The sequence below is a fragment of the Oncorhynchus clarkii genome, chromosome 29 (genome assembly GCF_045791955.1).
Source record: "Oncorhynchus clarkii lewisi isolate Uvic-CL-2024 chromosome 29, UVic_Ocla_1.0, whole genome shotgun sequence".
NCBI lineage: Eukaryota > Metazoa > Chordata > Actinopteri > Salmoniformes > Salmonidae > Oncorhynchus > Oncorhynchus clarkii.
In genome coordinates, this window is record NC_092175.1 from 13,126,861 (window position 1) to 13,147,545 (window position 20,685).

At 41.6% G+C, this 20,685-nt stretch overlaps 1 protein-coding gene across 3 annotated transcripts in view; it reads right to left on the reverse strand.

Moving 5' to 3' along the window:
• The window catches only part of LOC139387987 (transportin-1-like), a 69,636-nt gene that overhangs the window by 37,867 nt on the left and 11,084 nt on the right, over positions 1–20,685 (reverse strand). For all 3 annotated transcript variants that reach the window (XR_011629237.1, XM_071134443.1, XM_071134442.1), the window contains exon 5: positions 13,979–14,085. Coding sequence is in view for 2 of the 3 variants with exons in the window: in XM_071134443.1 (XP_070990544.1) it covers positions 13,979–14,085 (107 nt within the window). In the remaining variant the exon portion in view is untranslated. The remainder of the gene's footprint in view (positions 1–13,978; positions 14,086–20,685) is intronic.

The following is a 20,685-nucleotide window of genomic DNA, read 5'->3' on the forward strand; positions in this document are numbered from 1 at the left end:
AACTGCCTCTGGAAGCAATGTCAACAGAGAACTGTTCGTCGGGCGCTTCTTGCAAAAACCCATTGCAAGAAACTCCCGACGAACAGTTCTCTGTTGACATTGCTTCCAGAGGCAGTTTGGAACTCTGTAGTGCGTGTTGCAACCGAGGACAGACAATTTCAGCACTCCGCGGTCCCGTCTGTGAGCTTGTGTGGCCTACCACTTTGCGGCTGAGCCGTTGTTGCTCCTAAACGTTTCCACTTCGCACTTACAGTTGACCGGGGCAGCTCTAGCAGGGCAGAAATTTGACAAACTGACTTGTTGGATAGGTGGCATCCTATGACGGTGCCACGTAGAAAGTCTCCAAGCTCTTCAGTAAGGCCATTCTACTGCCAATGTTTGTCTATGGTGATTGCATGGCTGGGTGCTCAATTTTATACACCCGTCAGCAACGGGTGTGTCTGAAATAGCCGAATCCAATCATTTGAAGGGGTGTCCACATTCAGTATACATAGTGTATCAATGAGAGCCACATGTGTCTATGCACTACGCTTGACTACTCTACAGGAGTGTCTTATTTTCCACACTTAAAAGGTGTATTATTTTCTCCCAACCCCAAAACTAGCACACCCCTAGACTTTTTCCACATTTTGTTGTGTTACAGCCTTAATTTAAATTGGATTACATTTAGAGTTGACACTGGCCCACACACAATACACCAAAATGTCAAAGCGGAATTGTGGTTTTCAAAATGTTTACAAATGAATAAAACAAATGTAAAGCTGAAATGTCTTGAGTAAATATTCAACCCCTTTGTTATGGCAAGCCTAAACAATTTCAGGAGTACACATTTTCTTAAATCACATTATAAGCTGCATGCAATAATAGTGTCATTATATTTTGAATGACTGCCTTATCTCTGTAGCCCACACATACGATTATCTCGAAGGTCCCTCAGTCGAGCAGTGAATTTCAAAACAGATTTAACCACATGGAGGTTTTCCAATGCCTCGCAAAGAAGGGTACCTATTGGTAGATGGGTATAAAAAAAAGCAGATATTGAAAATCCCTTTGAGCATGGTGAAGTTATTAAATTACACTTTGGATGGTGTATCAATACACCCAATCACTACAAAGATACAGGTTTCCTTCCTAACTCAGTTAGTTGCCTGTGAGGAAGGAAACCACTCAATGACTTCACCATGATGCCAATGGGGACTTTAAAACAGTTAGGGAGTTTAATTGCCGTGATAGGAAAAAACTGGAGGATGGATCAACAACATTGTAGTTACTCCACAATACGAACCTAACTGACAGAGTGAAAAGGAAGCCTGTACGAAATACAAATATTCCAAAACATGCATCCTGTTTGCAACAGGGCACTAAAGTAATACTGCAAAAAAATGTGGCAAAGCAATTCACTTTTTGTCCTGAATACAAAGTGTTATGTTTGGGGCAAATCCAATACAACACAGAGTACCACTCTTGATATTTTCAAACATAGGGTTGGCTGCATCACGCTATGGGTAAACTTGTAATCGTTAAGGACTGGGGAGTTTTTCAGGATAAAAAAAACAAACAGAATGGAGCTAAGCACAGACAAAACCCTAGAGGAAAACCTGTGTCTGCTTTCCACCAGACACTGGGATATGACTTCACCTTTCAGCATAACTTAAAACACTGAGGCCAAATCTACACTGGAGTTGCTTACCAAGAAAACCGTGAATGTTCCTGAGTGGACGTGTTACAGTTTTGACTTAAATCTACTTGAAAATCCATGGCAAGACCTGAAAATGGTTGTCTAGCAATGATCAACAACCAATTTTACAGAGTTTGACGATTCAAAAAAATTATATGCACATATTGCACAATCCTGGTGTGCAAAGCTCTTCGAGACTTATCCTGAAAGACTCACAGCTGTAATCTCTGCCAAAGGTGCTTCTACAAAGTATTGATTTAGGGGTGTGAATACTTATGTAAATTAGATATTTCTGGATTTTATTTTTAATACATTTCTAAAAATATGCTTTCACGGTCATTGTAGGGCAATGTGTGTCGATGGGTGAGATTTTTTACATTTATTTTTTAAATACATTTTGAATTCAGGCTAGAACAACAAAACATGGAATAAGTCAAGGGTTATGAATACTTTCTGAAGGCAATGTACACACAAATAAGCACAAGCCCCTTGAAAAGCTCCATTGTCTAAATCTAACGAGGACATTGACGATGTAAGCCTGCATCATGTTTGAATGCATCTGATGATTTGCAGTTCTGTCTGTAAATAATGATAATGCAGCCCAGGGAAATATATATTCTGGGATTGACGGCAGTGGCAGACAAATTCAATATGCCGTCAGTCATACATTACACACACGGAGAGGAATGCAACAAAGACCACGGCGGCCGTGGCAGCGGTGCTGTCTGAGGGCCGTTTCCTAGGTAACCATTTCCAGGGCGGGCGCTCTTTCCTTCCAACCAGTCAGCTTAGAGACTGAGACTGAGACGATGTGGTTAAAGAAAATAAGGTTTCTGTCTGTATGAGAGACAGCAGGTTAAACCAAGGTCAGCAATGATATAGCTTACAAGGAAGTGGATGCAGCCTATTAGGATGGAGACTGTGTAGGCAAAGGTTAAGGGCTGTATCCAGGCACTCCACGTTGCGTTGTCCATAAGAACAGCCCTTAGCTGTGGTATATTTGCCATATACCACACCTCCTCAGGCCTTATTGTTTAATTGTTCAAATTCATTTCTGATTGGCTAGAAGGACATTCTAGAACGGACATTATATTTACTGTAGATACACGGGACAGCACTTTCAAATCAGATACTGCTGATCTGTCTGAACTTGCAAACGCTCATGGGATTGCTAAAAATAAGTTTGGCCAGTTTCTAAACCTTTAGACCTAATGACGTGCTTCTGAACATGAGCTTAGCAAGTGTAGCACATGGGGATTTGTGACATGTACTCCTCAGCCTTAAAATGTCCTGCTTGCGTCGCCTCATTATCGAGCTTTTGAGGTGGCACGATCGGCAAAGACGCTTGAGGAGGGTGGCCACGTGTGTTTGTGAAACGGAGGACCCGAGTTTGCGCCAGGTATGGGCCGAAATGAGAGGAAGTGGTACTCGCTAAGCAAGCAGTGTGAAGGCGTTTCCCCTAGCCAACGTCGCCATGACATCGTCTACAAATGTAATCAGAGATTTCTATTGAAGAAGCAGTTTCTTCATACTGATACAATATGCTGCCCTAACTAGGGGTGTGAATGTTTAAACGGGATCGTTAACATAAAATCACAGTGCAGTTATCACAAAACTACTACTAACAGGCCCCGACCATCATCAAGGGAAAAATAATAAATGCTGTAACATTAGTAGAAGATATGCATCTTTTAATTGATTTGCCACGGATAAAAAGCGCGCCGCACGTCATCGTCATTATCTGTAAGAAAAATGGCAGTCCCATAGCGCGGCGCACAATTGGCCCAGCATCGTCCGGGTTAGGGTTTGGCCGGGGTAGGCCGTCATTGTAAATAAGAATTTATTGTTAACCGACTTGCCTAGTTAAATAAAATGTTTTTTTTTTTTAAATGTTAGATGTCTATGAATATGCTGTCATACATCACTGCAACGAGCAATCACATTGATGAGAAGTGGAACATGAAGTAGGTACTGGCAACAGAACATGGAGTAGAGGCACACAACAGAGAACCTACAACGGCATTAACCTTAGAGTGTAGGGGGGAGTATTTTGATGTTTGGATGAAAACGTACCCAAATGAAATGGCCTATTTCTCAGGCCCAGAATATGCATACAATTGTCAGATTAGGTTTGAAAACACTCTAAAGTTTCCAAAACTGTCAAAATATTGTGAGTATAACAGAACTGATATTGCAGGCGAAAACCTGAGGAAAATCCAACCAGGAAGTGCTGTTTTTCCTGAAAGCTCTCTGTTCCATTGCATGCCTTCCCTCCATTTATAGGGATATCAACCAGATTACTTTTCTTATGGCTTCCACATGGTTTGAACAGTCTTTAGACATAGTTTCAGGCTTTAATTCTGAAAAACGAGCGCGAAAGATCACATCGCGTCATTGGATGGCTGGGTGCCAGCAGCGTTTTGCATGCGCAAACAGAGTGGAGCAGACATGTTCTCTCTCTCTCCTATTGAAGAAGCTATAGTCCGGTTGAAATATCATCAATTATGTTTTGTAAAAACAACCTAATTTGATTATAAAAACGTTTGACATGTTTCTACGAACTTTACGGATACTATTTGAATTTTTCGCCTGCCCCGTCGTGACCGCTCGAGCCTGTGGATTTCTGAACATAACGCACCAACCAAATGGAGGTATTTTGGATATAAAAATAATCTTTATGGAACAAAAGGAACATTTATTGTGTAACTGGGAGTCTCGTGAGTGGAAACATCCGAAGATCATCAAAGGTAAGCGATTCATTTTATTGCTTTTCTGACTTTTGTGACCAATCTACTTTGCTGCTGGCTGTTTGTAATGATTTGTCTGCTGAGAGAGATGTCCTAACAGAAATCTGACATGCTAAGCTAAGCTGTAACAAGCTAAGCTGTGTTTTGCTATATTGCACTTGTAATTTCATGAAAATGTAATATTTTTTTGTCATTTAATTTGACGCTCTGCAATTCAGTGGATGTTGACGAAAATGATCCCACTAAAGGGATGAGTGCACCAAGAAGTTAACCTCTAGTGACACCCCATCCCGTGAACAGGACCGTTGTCATCATCTGACACAAATTAGCATAACGCAACGGACATAAATCTTCCTAGAAAATATTCCTATTCATGAAAATCACAAGTGAAATATATTGGAACACAGCTTAGCCTTTTGTTAATCACCCTGTCATCTCAGATTTTCAAAATGTGCTTTACAGCCAAAGCTAGACAAGCATTTGTGTAAGTTTAACGATAGCCTAGCATAGCATTATGCCTTGCTAGCAGCAGGCAACTTTGTCACGAAAATCATAAAAGCAATCAAATTAAATTGTTTACCTTTGATGAACTTCAGATGTTTTCACTCACGAGACTCCCAGGTAGATAGCCAAAGTACATTTTTTCCCAAAATATTATTTTTGTAGGCGAAATAGCTCCGTTTGTTCTTCACGTTTGGCTGAGAAATCGACCGGAAATTGCGGTCACGACAAGGCCGAAAAATATTCCAAATTAGCTCCATAATAAATCGACAGAAACATGGCAAACGTTGTTTAGAATCAATCCTCACGGTGTTTTTCAAATATCTATTCGATAATATATCCACCGGGACAATTGGTTTCTCAGTAGAAGCGATTGGAATAATGGCTACCTCTGTACTTTGCGTGAGATTTTCTCTCCGGGAGCATCATGTGACCACTTGCGCAATGTCGCCCCCCTACGGGGATTCTTCAACATAAATGCGTAAAACTAAGTCACAATGCTGTAGACACCTTGGGGAATACGTAGAAAGCGTAAGCTGGTTCATAGCACATTCACAGGTCAATGGGGACTTATTGGCAAGCAGCGCTTTCAAAAACTTGGGGCACTTCCGGATTATATTTCTCTCAGGCTTTCGCCTGCAACATCAGTTCTGTTATACACAGACAATATCTTTACAGTTTTGGAAACGTTAGAGTGTTTTCTATCCAAAGCTGTCAATTATATGCATATTCTAGCATCTTGTCCTGACAAAATATCCTATTTAAAACGGGAATGTTTTTTTCCCAAAAATGAAAATACTGCCCCTAGAGTCTCAACAGGTTTTAATACCACCGCGCTGAGTAGGTGTGGGACAGCAGTAAGGTGTGTGCCGTCTTGTAGGGTTTCCACTAGTTACCACAGTCAAAACATTTTGGGATGGGCTATATCGTAAACATTTATTAATTTAAGGTTAGGCATAAGGTTAGCAGTTTGGTTAGGGTTTAAAAATCACATTTTAACCCTTGTGTTGTCTTAAGGGTAAACAAAAAATGACTCACCACTATGTTAACTGCAGAGAAAACCCCCTAACTGACCTTTTTCGACTGGACTTTTCCTAGTGTGACCCCAACATTAGAAAAAGTGAAACATCGCCTTTGTTCATATTTCCATGAAAGCTGTTCTCGACCAGGGTACAAATATGGTCTTAGAGTCCTTTTTGACCCGGCAGTTATAAAATCATTTAGACACCACAAAAACCACAAAGACAATGAGAAATTTAGATTGTGTGCTACCGCTTGAACTCAGACAAAACTAAAACTCTTGTGCATGTGCAGCATTTCCCCTCAACGACCTCACACGACTCAAGTTCACAGAAAAAAATAAAAACAATGACAAAATAAACAGTTTCAGGCAAAATAAACATTTCTTGAAAGCGATGTTTACTAATGGGGAATGCAGTCAGAGGCTATAAAGGTGCTGCAGATGACAGTCCCCCCAGTTCTCTCTTTGCTGAAGCCATGAGTGCACGTTTCAGTGCCCAACAGGTCGTAGACCTGATTTATTAAGATGTCCAGGAGGAATAAGGAAACAATGATTTAGAAGAGGAGGTATCTGAAGAAGATGGGGAAGAATTACAACCCAGAGCACAATGCATCATCTTCAGATGAAGAAATCCCCCAAGCAGAAAGAGAGACATTTCTGTCAAAGAACAGCAAAATAATATGGTCCTTGTCACCATATGACAACCAGGGCAGGATGGCAGCACAACATGTCATAAGGATGACCCCAGGGCCCACAAGACATGCGGTTGCCCATGCCCAGGACATCGCCTCAACATTCTACAGGTTCATCACACCAGCCATCGAAAAAATCATCCTGTAGATTACAAATTTGCAGGGTTTCCGTAAATTTGGAGACAACTGGAAAAAGATGGATGAGATTGACCTGCGTGCCTACATAGGGCTGCTAATCTTAGCGGGTGTGTATAGGTCCCAAGGCGAGGCTACATGTAGTCTCTGGGATGCTGAGAGTGGAAGGGCGATTTTCAGTGCCACTGAGTCTTTCACACGTTCTCAAGAATGCTACGGTCTCTCACCTGCAAGGCGTGTGAGAGACAAACAAACGACATAAGAGAGGTCTGGGAGAAGTGGATTGAGCGTCTGCCAATCCTCTACAACCCTGGGCCTGAAGTAACAGTGGATAAGCAACTGGTTCCATTCAGAGGTACATTTTTATTGTCATATCTGTAATGTAAGTGATTTTCACTGTTCATTTTATTATGTATTGCTGTAATAGCCTTGATTTATGTGATTGTTTTCTGTGACACTGATACTAATTACTGATAGCTATCTCTTTTGTCAAAAGGTTGCTGTCCTTTCCGGCAGTATATGACCAGCAAAGTATGGCATCAAGATATGGGTGGCCTGTGACGCACAATCCAGCTACACTTGGAAGATGCAAGTCTACACAGGGAAGCCGACCAGTGGAGGCCTGGAGAAGAACCAGGGTTGTGCTTGATGTGACAGATGGACTGAGGGGGCACAATGTCCCATGTAACAATTTCTTTACCTCTTATGAACTCAGCCAGCAGCTCCTGAAGAGGAAGATACCATGGTTGGCACAGTTCAAAAGAACAAGCCTGAGCTCCCCCCTGCAGTCCTCGCAACAAGAGGGACAAGAGGCGCACAATTGGCCCAGTGTCATCCGGGTTTGGCCGTCATTGTAAATGAGAATTTGTTCTTAACGGACTTGCCTACTAAATAAATAAAAAAACACAGGCTTTATGATTTTGTTGCTGTGGCAACGACAGGTAGATAGAAGCCAGGACCGTGGTAGATTGAACTGCATTGCCCCCTAGCGGTCATACGTAGAACCACATCTGAACTCGTCACTTAACTTTTTCTATTTATGTTGTTGTTTTTTTAAATGGCACTTTAAAACATTAAGACAAAATGTATATCCCTAGTCCTAAAGTTCAAAAAGGTTACCAAGATGACATCCAACCAGGAAAAGGTCCAACCAGGAAAAACATAGCTAGCATTCATTCATTTATTTTTGCACAAACATATTTTTGCGTCTTCTGATGACTGGGACAGGTGTGTGTGTGTGTGTGTGTTTGTGTAAGCAGCAGAGAAAGCGGGAGGGCAGTCAGACTAAGAGCACATTCCAATGAACCTGGACAGTCCTGGTAAGACTAAGAGCCTTGCTGTGGAAACGTGCAAGAATTACAACTATGCAAAAGAAAATGGGAGCCGGTTGAGGGCAGAGAGAAAGGAATTATATAAAAAAACAAAATGTTACTACTCCTTTATCCTCTGTTAGAAAGCTATGTTCAGACAACATGGTAGAGTATACAGTACAATGTGTCTGAATAAGAAAGCACTTGGTTGTTCGGTCAGTCGACCAGCACCTTCCAACCGCCCGTTAATCACCACAGTAAAAACGGCTCTCCAGCAAAACCTAAATGAAGCAATCAGCCAATATTCTATAAGCATGAGGTGACATCCCACACACATACCTGCTCTGGCCTTTTTAGAGCGAGGGGAGCAGAGGGAAGAGGGGAAGAGAGGGAAAGGGGTGACAGAGGAGAACGGGAACAGGAAACGGGGAGAGAGGGGTATTGCTGTGACAAGAGACAGAACCGGTTCGGAAGCGGTCTGCGGTCGTTGTGACTGCTGTGCTGACGGTCAGAGAGACAGAACCGGTTCGGAAGCGGTCTGCGGTCGTTGTGACTGCTGTGCTGACGGTCAGAGAGACAGAACCGGTTCGGAAGCGGTCTGCGGTCGTTGTGACTGCTGTGCTGACGGTCAGAGAGACAGAACCGGTTCGGAAGCGGTCTGCGGTCGTTGTGACTGCTGTGCTGACGGTCAGAGAGACAGAACCGGTTCGGAAGCGGTCTGCGGTCGTTGTGACTGCTGTGCTGACGGTCAGAGAGACAGAACCGGTTCGGAAGCGGTCTGCGGTCATTGTGACTGCTGTGCTGACGGTCAGAGAGACAGACACCTGTGTGGAGTTAGCATTAGGGTTTTCCCATCCTAACATTGTTGATATACGATTGTATAGTCTACAAAAAGTCCCTCTGTACCCAACATCATTACTAAACTTTAAAAAAGTTACCACACCAAGTCTCAGGGATGGCTAACTCTGGAAATTCCTTTGGTCTCTACGGAGTCCGGTAAATCAGCTTTAAATTTACTTAGACCTTATTTTTGGAACAATCTTCAACATTTTCTTAAATTTGATGTTTTGGTGCCTCTAGGCCAATTCAGAAAGCTGATTGAGGACCTTATTACTAATGAACGTGTTTATGACAGTGTTTTTCCTTTCTGCTTTCGTTTTGTATTTAAATGTGTGCATTTTCTGTAATTCAGGGCTCATCTGTAAAAGAGACCTTGGTCTCAGTATGACTCCCTAATAAAATAAAAGGTTAAAGAAAGAAAATGAAGGCTATGGCATTTAGGGAAAATACAATTTGGCATGTTGCCCTGCTATGTGCTCACTGCCAGACTACAGTCAAATTCAAATAAGCTAAAACAATCATGTGACATCACGATGTTGTCACCATTGACGATGGTAGACGATGCAATCGTAAAATTGCCAAACCTATTTAGCATTTCCATTCCACACTGCGGTAGAATCTACTCAGCTCACAGGGACCTCAGTGCAGACAGAGGGACTGAGATTCATCTAATACTTGGGAGAGCAGGAGAGGGCAAAACGCAGACAATGAGACTGCAGCACAGAAACTCAAGATTGTGTCAGAGCACTGCAGATTTCAACACAAATATAGTCTGCGTGCAATAAGGATTTTAAAACACACAGCTCAAAACAAAACAGTGTGTGATGTGGATAATCTAGTAATAGGCCAGCCGCTGAAGGATCATCTTTATGTATAAAAACACATAAAAGACACACTGCTCTTAGCCAAAATCAGAGCCACGCCACCCAGTGCCAATAGCACTGCCTTTGAGGCCCAGTAGACTTCGAGGTCGTCAACTCACATAATATGCTACCCAGAGCACTGTACCACGCAAAGCTGTTAGGACCACTGCCAAAGAGCTCAGTCAGTGAAATGCCTTTTTTTACACACACACAAATGTACCAGTCAGCTAGAATTTACAAGTCCAACGGCTGTCTGTAACATGACCCGGCTGAGGCTCATCCATATGCTCTGAATAACTCACATCAATCACTGACATATTAACAGCAGGCCTAATACGCTACATGCATACTATTTGTATTCTCTGATGAATGCAACTACTCTTTCAGCAAATTAAAAACAGCAGAACTAGGCTACGCAGATCTCAAGGCGACACTTCTAAACCGACTTGACGAGGTTCCTCTAGCCGAGTACACCAAACCCTAGGAGTATCCGCCCGTCTGCCTGAAGAGTACTACCAAAACACAATCACAGCTCACTCCAGCTCCACCGCAGAAAATAACAGAGCTAAATCTCTGCTTCTAAACCAGCTCTGTGTTGGGAGGAACACCCTGTGGCAATAGTGAGAACCATTGTACAGGCTTTCCTTTGGGATGTCTGCCAGGCCCAGGCGTAAGGGTCAACTCGATCTCCCGTCGGCTTTACTTGGATCCCCTTTGATGAGTCCAGATTGTGTCCCGTTGAAGATAGCACTGGGGCATATTTAAGTGTTAGACTATAAGAGTGATCCATGGTAAATTATCATTGGCATGCAGATTGTGTAGATCTGAATGAGCCATTGACACACACACAGACACACAGAGGTTCAAAGAGATGTTAAAAGGAAGTGGAGACACTAATCTGTCATCAAGCCAAGATTAGGTCATTCTGAAGTACAAAGGTCATGTGCTGTCTGTGTCCAATCAACACTACACACAAGTGAGTAAGAAGAAAATGAGAGGGTATGTCTGGGCTTTACTGTAAGTGAATGCACGTAGGTGTGTGAGCTCACCTGTGTGTGTGTGTCGTGTCTGCGTCTCTCTGTGTGTGTCCTTCAGAACACAGTGATCTGAAGGATGGAGAACAAGCTATATGATGAAAAATAGTGGAGTTGGCACAGGTACAGCAGACTAGTGCTTGCGAACACAACATTTTGATATATATATGCATTGATTTTTTTTTTTTTTTTTTACAAATAGATCGAGTCAAAGCATCCATATAATATAATGACATTTAACTGCGTCGATTACCCCCTCTCCCCATCACTAGTGTGTGTTTGGCACCCTCAAATCAGCTCATTTGTGAGGCGCGAGTGTGTGGCTTTATATTTACTGCTGCTGGCAAGCCGCCAGGGGCCACCGCAAAGAATCCTGGGACAGCCAGGCTATTTTTGGGGCTGTTGCAAGGGAGTGTTTCCCACGATGCAACTCTGCATCAGCAGCACCGGGCTTGATGCAAAGTATGACGCCCCAATCAAATTGGTATTTAAAATACGCTAGCCTCCATGCAAACACACTCCATTCATTCCTTCGTAGTTTGATCATCAAATGCATTTAGTGGATTTTTCTAACCCTCTCCCTGACTTGAATATCTATGAACACAATGAGCATAGCAGAGAGAAGGCTATAACTCTGGACACACCCATAACTAAAGGCGTGTCAGAGAGGAGAGCTGTGAGAGGGGACTGGCTGACCAACAGCAGATGGAGTAACACCTGAGGGGTATACTACAATTTAAGCAAGATCTTCTCAGGGTTTTGTAGCTTCAGATTCAAGCTCAGGCTTCATCCGTACTACGACGGTGGAGATTTCTCGCCCGGCTGCAGCCAAGTCTAGCAGGCGTGTAACTGCGGATGCGGGTCACACATGGCTAGTCAAAACGCCAAACTCTTCACTGATAATGCTGAAACATCAATCCATGGGCGAGTCAGTGCCACGTTTTCATGTGCAGAAGTCAAAAGGAAAGAAAAGTTACCTTGCAAATTCAGCAGGCTATCGTGTGAAATAAGCTTGAAGTACAGTCTTAATTTTATTACTACTTTATTACTCATTAATGCAGCCTTTGGCAGGTAGCCTAGTGGTTAGAGCGTTGGGCCATTAACCGAAAGGTTGCTAGACCAAATCCCTGAGCTGACAAGGTAAAAATCTGTCGTTTTGCCCCTGAACAAGGCATTTAACCCTCTGGGCCGTCATTGAAAATAAGAATTTGTTTAAACAAAGGTTATATTTTAAAAAATGAAAATCCGTGCACAAGCACCTTATTTTGCACACCTAACAATTTTTTTATTTTTATTAATGACAAATAAGTTTCATCATTGTATGAAGCATTGAAGGTCCCCAAGAACACAGTGGCCTCCATCCTTAAATGGAAAAAGTTTGGAGCCACCAAGACTCTTCCTAGAGATGGCCGTCCGGCCAAACTGAGCAATTGGGGGAGAAGAGCAGAGAATAAAAGCACAGCTTGATCCTTGATGAAAACCTGCTCCAGAGCACTCAGGACAAGACAACGCAGGAGTGGCTTCAGGACAAGTGTCTGTCCTTAAGTGGCCCAGCCAGAGCCCGGACTTGAATCCGATCAAACTTCTCTGGATGTAACAAAATGTGGGGGGGTAAAAAACAAAGGGTCCAAATAAATGCACTGTATATGAACATTCGATCAGAATATTATTCCAATGTTGGCCTCACTGATCCAATTCAGATCGGAGTAATTGCTTGATATTGTGATTTTTTAAAATTGTATTTTACTTGTCCCGGACAAGTAAACAAGTTACTGTTGAGCCCTGCACTACATTCAGGATAAATGGAGTTAGCCTGCCCGGGAGTAGGTTAGTTCTGGAGGATTCGTTGCCATATACATTTACCTGGCTAATAGGTGAGCCACTTTCATGGTACCAGTTATTCAGAGTTGAACTCAGAGTTGACCAAAGTTACATTACCTCGCTACCTTCTCAAATCACATACATAGTATAGGGCTTTAGTCTTAAATGTCCCCCAAACATGGCATGATGACACATTAAATGAATGAAGATCACAAATCTGACTGATCGGCTGACTATCCACAGATCTGCAGTGTCAACTATGAGGGATACTGTGAGATTCCCTTGAGATTCTGACATAAAAATTGATAGTTTTTTATTTTATTTTTTATTATGAAGGAAGTTAGTGTTAGTTTCAGGAGCGAATGCTAACTAGCTTTAGCACAATGACTGGAAGTTAAAAGTTGTATCCATCCCTTTAACCTTACTAACACTTCTTGCAATAATAAGTCATTCTAATAGTTGTGTTAGTAACACTAATACTAGGGCAGCCACCCAACATTGACACCAAATGTGATTAAGTGATAAAAATATTCCCCCCCCAAAAAAAGCTTAACCTAGCACCACCACTTTGATGTTGTTGGCTTGCTCTTAACTCATAACCAAAAATGGTATTCTTGGTCATGGCGAGAGCCAGTCAAGAAATGAGGTCAGATTATATTCACTGGTATAAAAGATAGGCAGAGAGAGAGAAAGAAAGAGGGATGATATAAGTGATTTCATGTTGAATAAGCTGCAGTTTTGGGTTAGTTCCTATCCAGCTGTGAGTATTTCCCTTCAACTGAGTCAGTCAGCAGGACTCCATCCAGATGCTGCTTTATTTGACCACCCCTCCCCAGAGAAGTGCACAGGAACACTAACAAACAGACACCTACATATTTTTTGCTTGTGTCTGGTATTGAATGTGAAAAAGGACAAGAAAACCAGGTCACTCATTCAAAACGTCAAGGTCACTCATTCAAAACGTCAAGGTCACTCATTCAAAACGTCAAGGTCACTCATTCAAACACAGATAATCTCTGATAAATCCACAGATTACAGCGACGAGACAACGACTATCAAACCAACCTCTATCCTAAACCAAACTCACCCCAGTAGCCGTCATGAGACAGTATTAGTAGTACATTTGTAAACCTGAGCTTCCAGACATAGCAGTGTAGTCCAGGTGTATCCTTATCTAGTCTTCTCCTCACAATATTTAGCATATGACAGTTCAGAAAACCTCGGCAGCCCAGTCATGTGTTAACCTAGGTCGTCACCTCACAGAAGTGATAAACATGTAGCTCAGCTCACAGACCTGGCAGCCCAGACCCTGTCCTAGTCTAGTCTCATCCCTCACCTCACAGGTGTTGTAGTCCTCAGAGTCCAGCAGAAGGCAGAGTTTGGGCAGCAGCTCAGGCCAGTTCTGCAGCTCCCCTTTGGAGGCGATGGTAGTGATGAGGATACCTGGATCGAGAGAGAAAGACAGGAGAGACAGACAAAGACACACACAAAGAGACAAAGACACAAAAAGAGAGAGACACAAAGAGAAAGAGACAGAGATGAGACAGGTCTCCTCGAAGCAACTCCACAACCCTCCCTTATAACAATCACCTCCTTGCTTAATCATCATGATCACCATCAGGATTGGCAGAGCCAATATCCTGCACTTTTAGTCAGTTTATAATAGGTGATTTACACTCCCATTTGTTCATTCCTGTCAGATGTTAGGTAACCATGTCAACAGAGCCCTGGCACAGTCTGTTGCTTGCCTGCTGACTCTGATAAGGAGGCACCATACAAACACCATTGGGCTATCTCAACAAGCCAGCTGGCTAATCAAACCTTCAGAAATATCCATGCAGCCAGACACCAGTGAGACGAACGGAGTTATATTACCCTGAGCCGCGGTGTACCAGTCTATGGTACAAAACAGTGAGGGATGGGTGCCTTTCTCAAATCAAACAATGATCTGTGGCGCTTGGTCATGTCGGCTATAAGGCAGCATGGTACATCGTCCAGAAACATTAAACATATTTTCCATAAAATATGTTAGAATTTTCAAAGTAGTTTTAAAATTGGGAAGGCAAATAAAGCATTTTTTAAGCTATCACTTCTGCATTGGAAACAGAGAATCCTACTCATTACTTCACATGCATAATCTAGCCTATGCTACGTCACTTTTGTTTTGAGCCGATTTTGCTGCAGTGGGCTTTGTGGTGTAAAGTACTTAAGTAAAAATACTTCAAAATGTACTACTAAAGTTGTTTTTTGGGGGTATTTTTGATAACTTTAACTTTACTACATTCCTAAAGGATATAAATGTACTCCATACATTTTCTTTGACACCCAAAAGTACTTGCTAAGCATTCAAAATGTAACAGGACGATAAAATTGTCCAATTCACGCACTTATCAACAGAACATCCCCAGTCATCCCTACTGCCTCTGATCCCTGGTCATCCCTACTGCCTCTGAACTCACATGCTTCGTTTGTAAATGTCGTCAATGTTGGAGTGTGCCCCTGGCTTTCCGTAAAAATAAATATAAATAAAGGAATATAAAGGAATTTGAAATTATTTACACTTTTACTTTTGGTATATTCAAAACCAAACACTTTTAGATTTTTACTCAAAGTAGTATATTACTGGGTGACTTTTACTTGTGTCGTTTTCTATTAAGGCATCTTTACTTGTACTCAAGTATGACAGTTGGCTACTTTATCCACCACTGGCTTTGAACGGGGCACCTGGCTCACGCCCGCAAGGCAGCCCGGTTCCAAAAAGAATGCAATCACTTTTCACCCGTTGCAAACTTCTCCCACCGAGGTAACCCAGGCCAGATAATCAAATCCCCCTCAATGGCTCAAAGATTCAGGTTAATTCACACCAATGGGTGTGTCTGAGTCTTATCACCTTTAAAACCTAGGTAAGCGATTCCAATGTTCCCTCTAAACTGCGAGTGGGCGCACAGCTGGCCAGGGACTGATGAGCATTTATTTTTAAATAATTATCAGAATAACAAAATCCACCTTTGAGAAAATCACAAGACTGAACTAACGGGGAAAACTCTAGCAAGTTAACACAAGTCAACGTTTCCCTTTACTGTTGGAATTCTGATGGACTCAGCACAATATTAGCCACTATCAATGCAACATACCGAAACAAAAACGAACTATGCAAGAGATTTTTTTTTTTTTTTAATAGGCAAAGCGCAATCGGACTAGGATTCTATTGCATTGACAGGCACGACGACTCAGGCCTGTACTCTACAGAGACTGGTGCGCCATAACCAATCAGAGCTGCAGTAGACCTATATGCAATTAGAACATTGCCATATATGGATTTGTGCCATTTACTTTGAACTGGACTGTTTTACAGCATGAGCGGTCGCAATTATTATGCGCTTATGTCTTAAAAAGGCTTGAATAAGCCAAGTAGCCAATAGGCAACGGGTAGCACAATCTGTCTGATTCTCTGTAATAAATGGTATTGGAATAATAATCCATTTTATTTTGTAAAGCATCACAACAAAATGTTCAGTCGCCTCCTTGTCTGAAGGACAAGTTGCTAAACAAGTTCATGTCAAGCCCTGCATGTTGTTTTTTTGTGTTTTTTTTTTAAAGTCTCATGGAATGTAGGCCTACATTGGCTGCTACTGTACACTGAATTATAACATTTTAACATGGAAATAGCTGTTACGGTATGCATTTTCTCCATTGTTTTTGATGGTAGGGCACTCTGGTAGGCCTACATTATGATCAAATACCCACAGTAGCCTATTTGGCCACTGTTAAAACAGTATATTAAAGCGGGTACAGCCTTGAGGGTTCACAGTAAACGCACGCCGGAAGTTACACAGAAATTTCACAAGGTTCAAGTTAGAGATCAGCAGACCAAAAAAAATTGCTCAATGCCTATAAATATTAGAGGGAACATTGCCTGGAACACCATTCTCCTGCTTTGATCTGTTTGAGTCATTGAAGAGAAGGAGTGTGTGAAGGGTTTTGTAATCAGGTATGAGCTGGGCTGGAACAAAAGCTTAGACACCACTGCCATTCAGATCTGGAGCTGTCCATCCTTAAGTCATTTTTCTGCACTATGGGTACAATGGTATTGACAGTCACAGAGTGTGCAAAACATTAAGAACACCTGCTCTTTCCATGACCGACTGGCCAGGTGAATACAGATGAAAGCTATGATACCTTGAGGTCACTTGTTAAATCCATTTCAAATCAGCGTTGATTAAGGGACATGAATTGTGTATGTGTGCCATTCAAAAGGTTGAATGGGCAAGAGAATATTTAAGTGCCTTTGAACAGGGTATGGTAGTAGGTGCAATGTGCACCGGTTTGTGTCAAGAACCGCAAAGCTACTGGGGTTGTCACGCTCAACAGTTTCGTGTGTATCAAGAATTTTGCGCCAGCCAAAGGTCATCCAGCAAACTTGACAACTGTGGGAAGCATTGTAGTCAACACCGGCCAGCATCCCTGTGGAATGCTTTGAAAACATGTAGAGTCCATAACCCAACGAATTGAGGCTGTTCTGAGGGTAAAAGGGGTGGGGGGTGAAACTCAATTTTAGGAAGGTATTCCTAATATTTGGTACACTCAGTGTGTGTGTTTATAAATAAATAAAACACACACAGTACCAGTGAAAAGTTTGGACATACCGACTCTCAAGGTTTCTTTAAAATTGTACTATTTTCTACATCGAATAATAGAATAATAGTGAAGACATCAAAACTATGAAATAACACATGGAATGATGTAGAAACCAAAAAGTGTTTAAACAATCAAAATACATTTTAGAATTTTCAAAGTAGCCACCTTTTGCCTTGATGGCAGCTTTGCACTCTTGGCATTCTCTCAACCAGCTTCATGACGTAGTCACCTGCAATGCATTTCAATTAACTGGTGTCCCTTGTTAAGTTAATATGTGGAATTTCTTTGTGTCTTAATGCGTTTGAGCCAATCAGTTGTTGTGACAAGGTAGAAGTGGTATACAGAAGATAGACCTATTTGGTAAAAGACCAGTCCATATTATGGCAAGAGCTGCTCACAAAAGCAAAGAGAAACGACAGTCCATTACTTTAAGACATGACAAGGTCAGTCAATACAGGAAAACCATCAAGCACTATGATGAAACTGGCTCTCATGAGTATCGCCACAGGAAAGGAAGACCCAGAGTTACCACTGCTGCAGAGGACAAGTTCATCAGATTTACCAGCCTCAGAAATTGCAGCCCAAATAGATGCTTCACAGAGTTCAAGTAACAGACACATCAAAATCAACTGTTCAGAGGAGACTGCATGAATCAGGCCTTCATGGACAAATTGCTGCTTAGAAAGCACTATTAAAGTACACCAATAAGAAGAATAAACTTGCTTGGGCCAAAAAACATGAGCAATGGACATTAGACTGATGGAAATATGTCCTTTGGTCTGAAGAGTCGAAAATTGAGATTTTTGGTTACAATCGCTGTGTCTTTGTGAGACGCAGAGTAGATGAACGGATGATCTCTGTATGTGTGGTTCTCACCATGACGCATGGAGGTGGTGGTGTGATGGTACTCTGCTGGTGACACTGTCCGTGATATATTTAGAATTCAAGGCACACTTAACCAGCATGGCTACTACAGCATTCTGCAGCGATACGCCATCCCATCTGGTTTGCGCTTAGTGGGACTACCATTTGTTTTTCAACAGGACAATGACCCAACACACCTCCAGGCTGTATAAGGGCTATTTGACCAAGGAGAGTGATGGTGTGCTGTATCAGTTGACCTGGCCTCCACAATCACCTGACCCAATTGAAATGGTTTGGGATGAGTTGGACCACAGAGTGAAAGAAAGACAGCCAACAAGTGCTCAGCATACAGTTGAAGTCAGAAGTTTACATACACTTAGGTTGGAGTCATTAAAACTAGTTTTCAAACCACTCCACAACTTTCTTGTTAACAAACTATAGTTTTGGTAAGTTGGTTAGGACTAGAGGCTGATTATGATTTTTAACGCCGATACTGGTTATTGGAGGACCAAAAAAAGAAGATACCGATTAGTCGGCCAATTTTTGTAAGTGTATTTGTAATAATGACAATAACAACAATACTGAATGAATACTTATTTTTAACTTAAAATAATACATCAATTAAATAAATTTAGCCTCAAATAAATAATGCAACATGTTCAATTTGGTTTAAATAATGCAAAAACAAAGTGTTGGAGAAGAACGTAAAAGTGCAATATGTGCCATGTAAGAAAGCTAACGTTTAAGTTCCTTGCTCAGAACATGAGAACATATGAAAGCTGGTGGTTCCTTTTAACATGAGTCTTTAATATTCCCAGGTAAGAGTTTTAGATTGTAGTTATTATAGGAATCATAGGACTATTTCTCTCTATACCATTTGTATTTCATATACCTTTGACTATTGGATGTTCTTATAGGCACTTCAGTATTGCCAGTGTAACAGTATGGCTTCCGTCCCTCTCCTCTACCTGGGCTCGAACCAGGAACACAATGACAACAGCCACCCTCGAAGCAGCATTACCCATGCAGAGCAAGGGGAATAACTACACCAAGTCTCAGAGCGAGTGACGTTTGAAACGCTATTAGCGCGCAACCCGCTAACTAGCTAGCCATTTCACATCGGTTACACCAGCCTAATCTCGGCAGTTGATAGGCTTGAAGTCATAAACAGCTGCTGGCAAACGCTCTAAAGTGCTGTTTGAATGAATGCTTACGAGCCTGCTGCTGACTACCATCGCTCCGTCAGACTGCTCTATCAAATCAGACTTAATTATAACATAATAACACACAGAAATACGAGCCTTAGGTCATTAATATGGTCGAATCCGGAAACCATAATCTCGAAAACAAGACGTTTATTCTTTCAGTAAAATACGGAACCGTTCCGTATTTTATCTAACGGGTGGCATCCATAAGTCTAAATATTCCTGTTACATTGCACAAACTTCAATGTTATGTCATAATTACGTAAAATTCTGGCAAATTAGGCAGCCCAAACTGTTGCATATACACTGTCTCTGCGTGCAATGAACACAAGAGAAGTGACACAATTTAATTAATATTGCCTGCTAACCTGGATTTCTTTTAGCTAAATATGAAGGTTTAAAAATATATGCTTCTGTGTATTGATTTTAAGAAAGGCATTGATGTTTATGGTTAGGTACACATTGGAGCAACGATACGCACCGCATCGATTATATTCAATGTAGGACACGCTAGATAAACTAGTAATATCATCAACCATGTGTAGTTAACTAGTGATCATGATTGATTGATTGTTTTTTTATAAGATAAGTTTAATGCTAGCTAGCAACTTACCTTGGCTTACTGCATTCGCGTAACATGGAGTGCAATGTAATCAGGTGGTTAGAGCGTTGGACTAGTTAACTATAAGGTTGCAAGATTGTCAGCTCAGGGGATTCAAGGTAAAAATCTGTTGTTCTGCCCCTGAACGAGGCAGTTGACCCATCGTTCCTAGGCCGTCATTGAAAATAAGAATGTGTTCTTAACTTCTTGATTCTACTTGAGACGCATATGTCTCAACTAGGCACCTGGAAATGCAAATGCGCTACGCTAAATGCTAAATGTACTCGTTAAAACTCAAACCTTGATCAAAATTCACAAGCAGGGTATTGAATTAAAAGCTACACTCGTTGTGAACCTAGCCAACAAGTCAGATTTTTAAAATGCTTTTCGGCGAAAGCATGAGAAGCTATTATCTGATAGCATGCAACACCTCAAAATGCCTGAATGCGACGTAAACAAAGACTTTGCTTATCCGGCGCTGCACAAAACGCAGAAATAAAATATAAAACATTCATTACCTTTGACGAGCTTCTTTCTTGGCACTCCTATATGCCCCATAAACATCACTATTGGGTCTTTTTTTCGTTTAAATCGGTCCATATATACCCAAAATAGCTTTCTATGGAAGCTGTGTCATTCAGAAAAAAACATCGTTTTTAAACGCTGCGTCATTTTTTAAAATTAAAAAAGTCGACGATAAACTTTCACAAAACACTTCGAAATCCTTTTGTAATC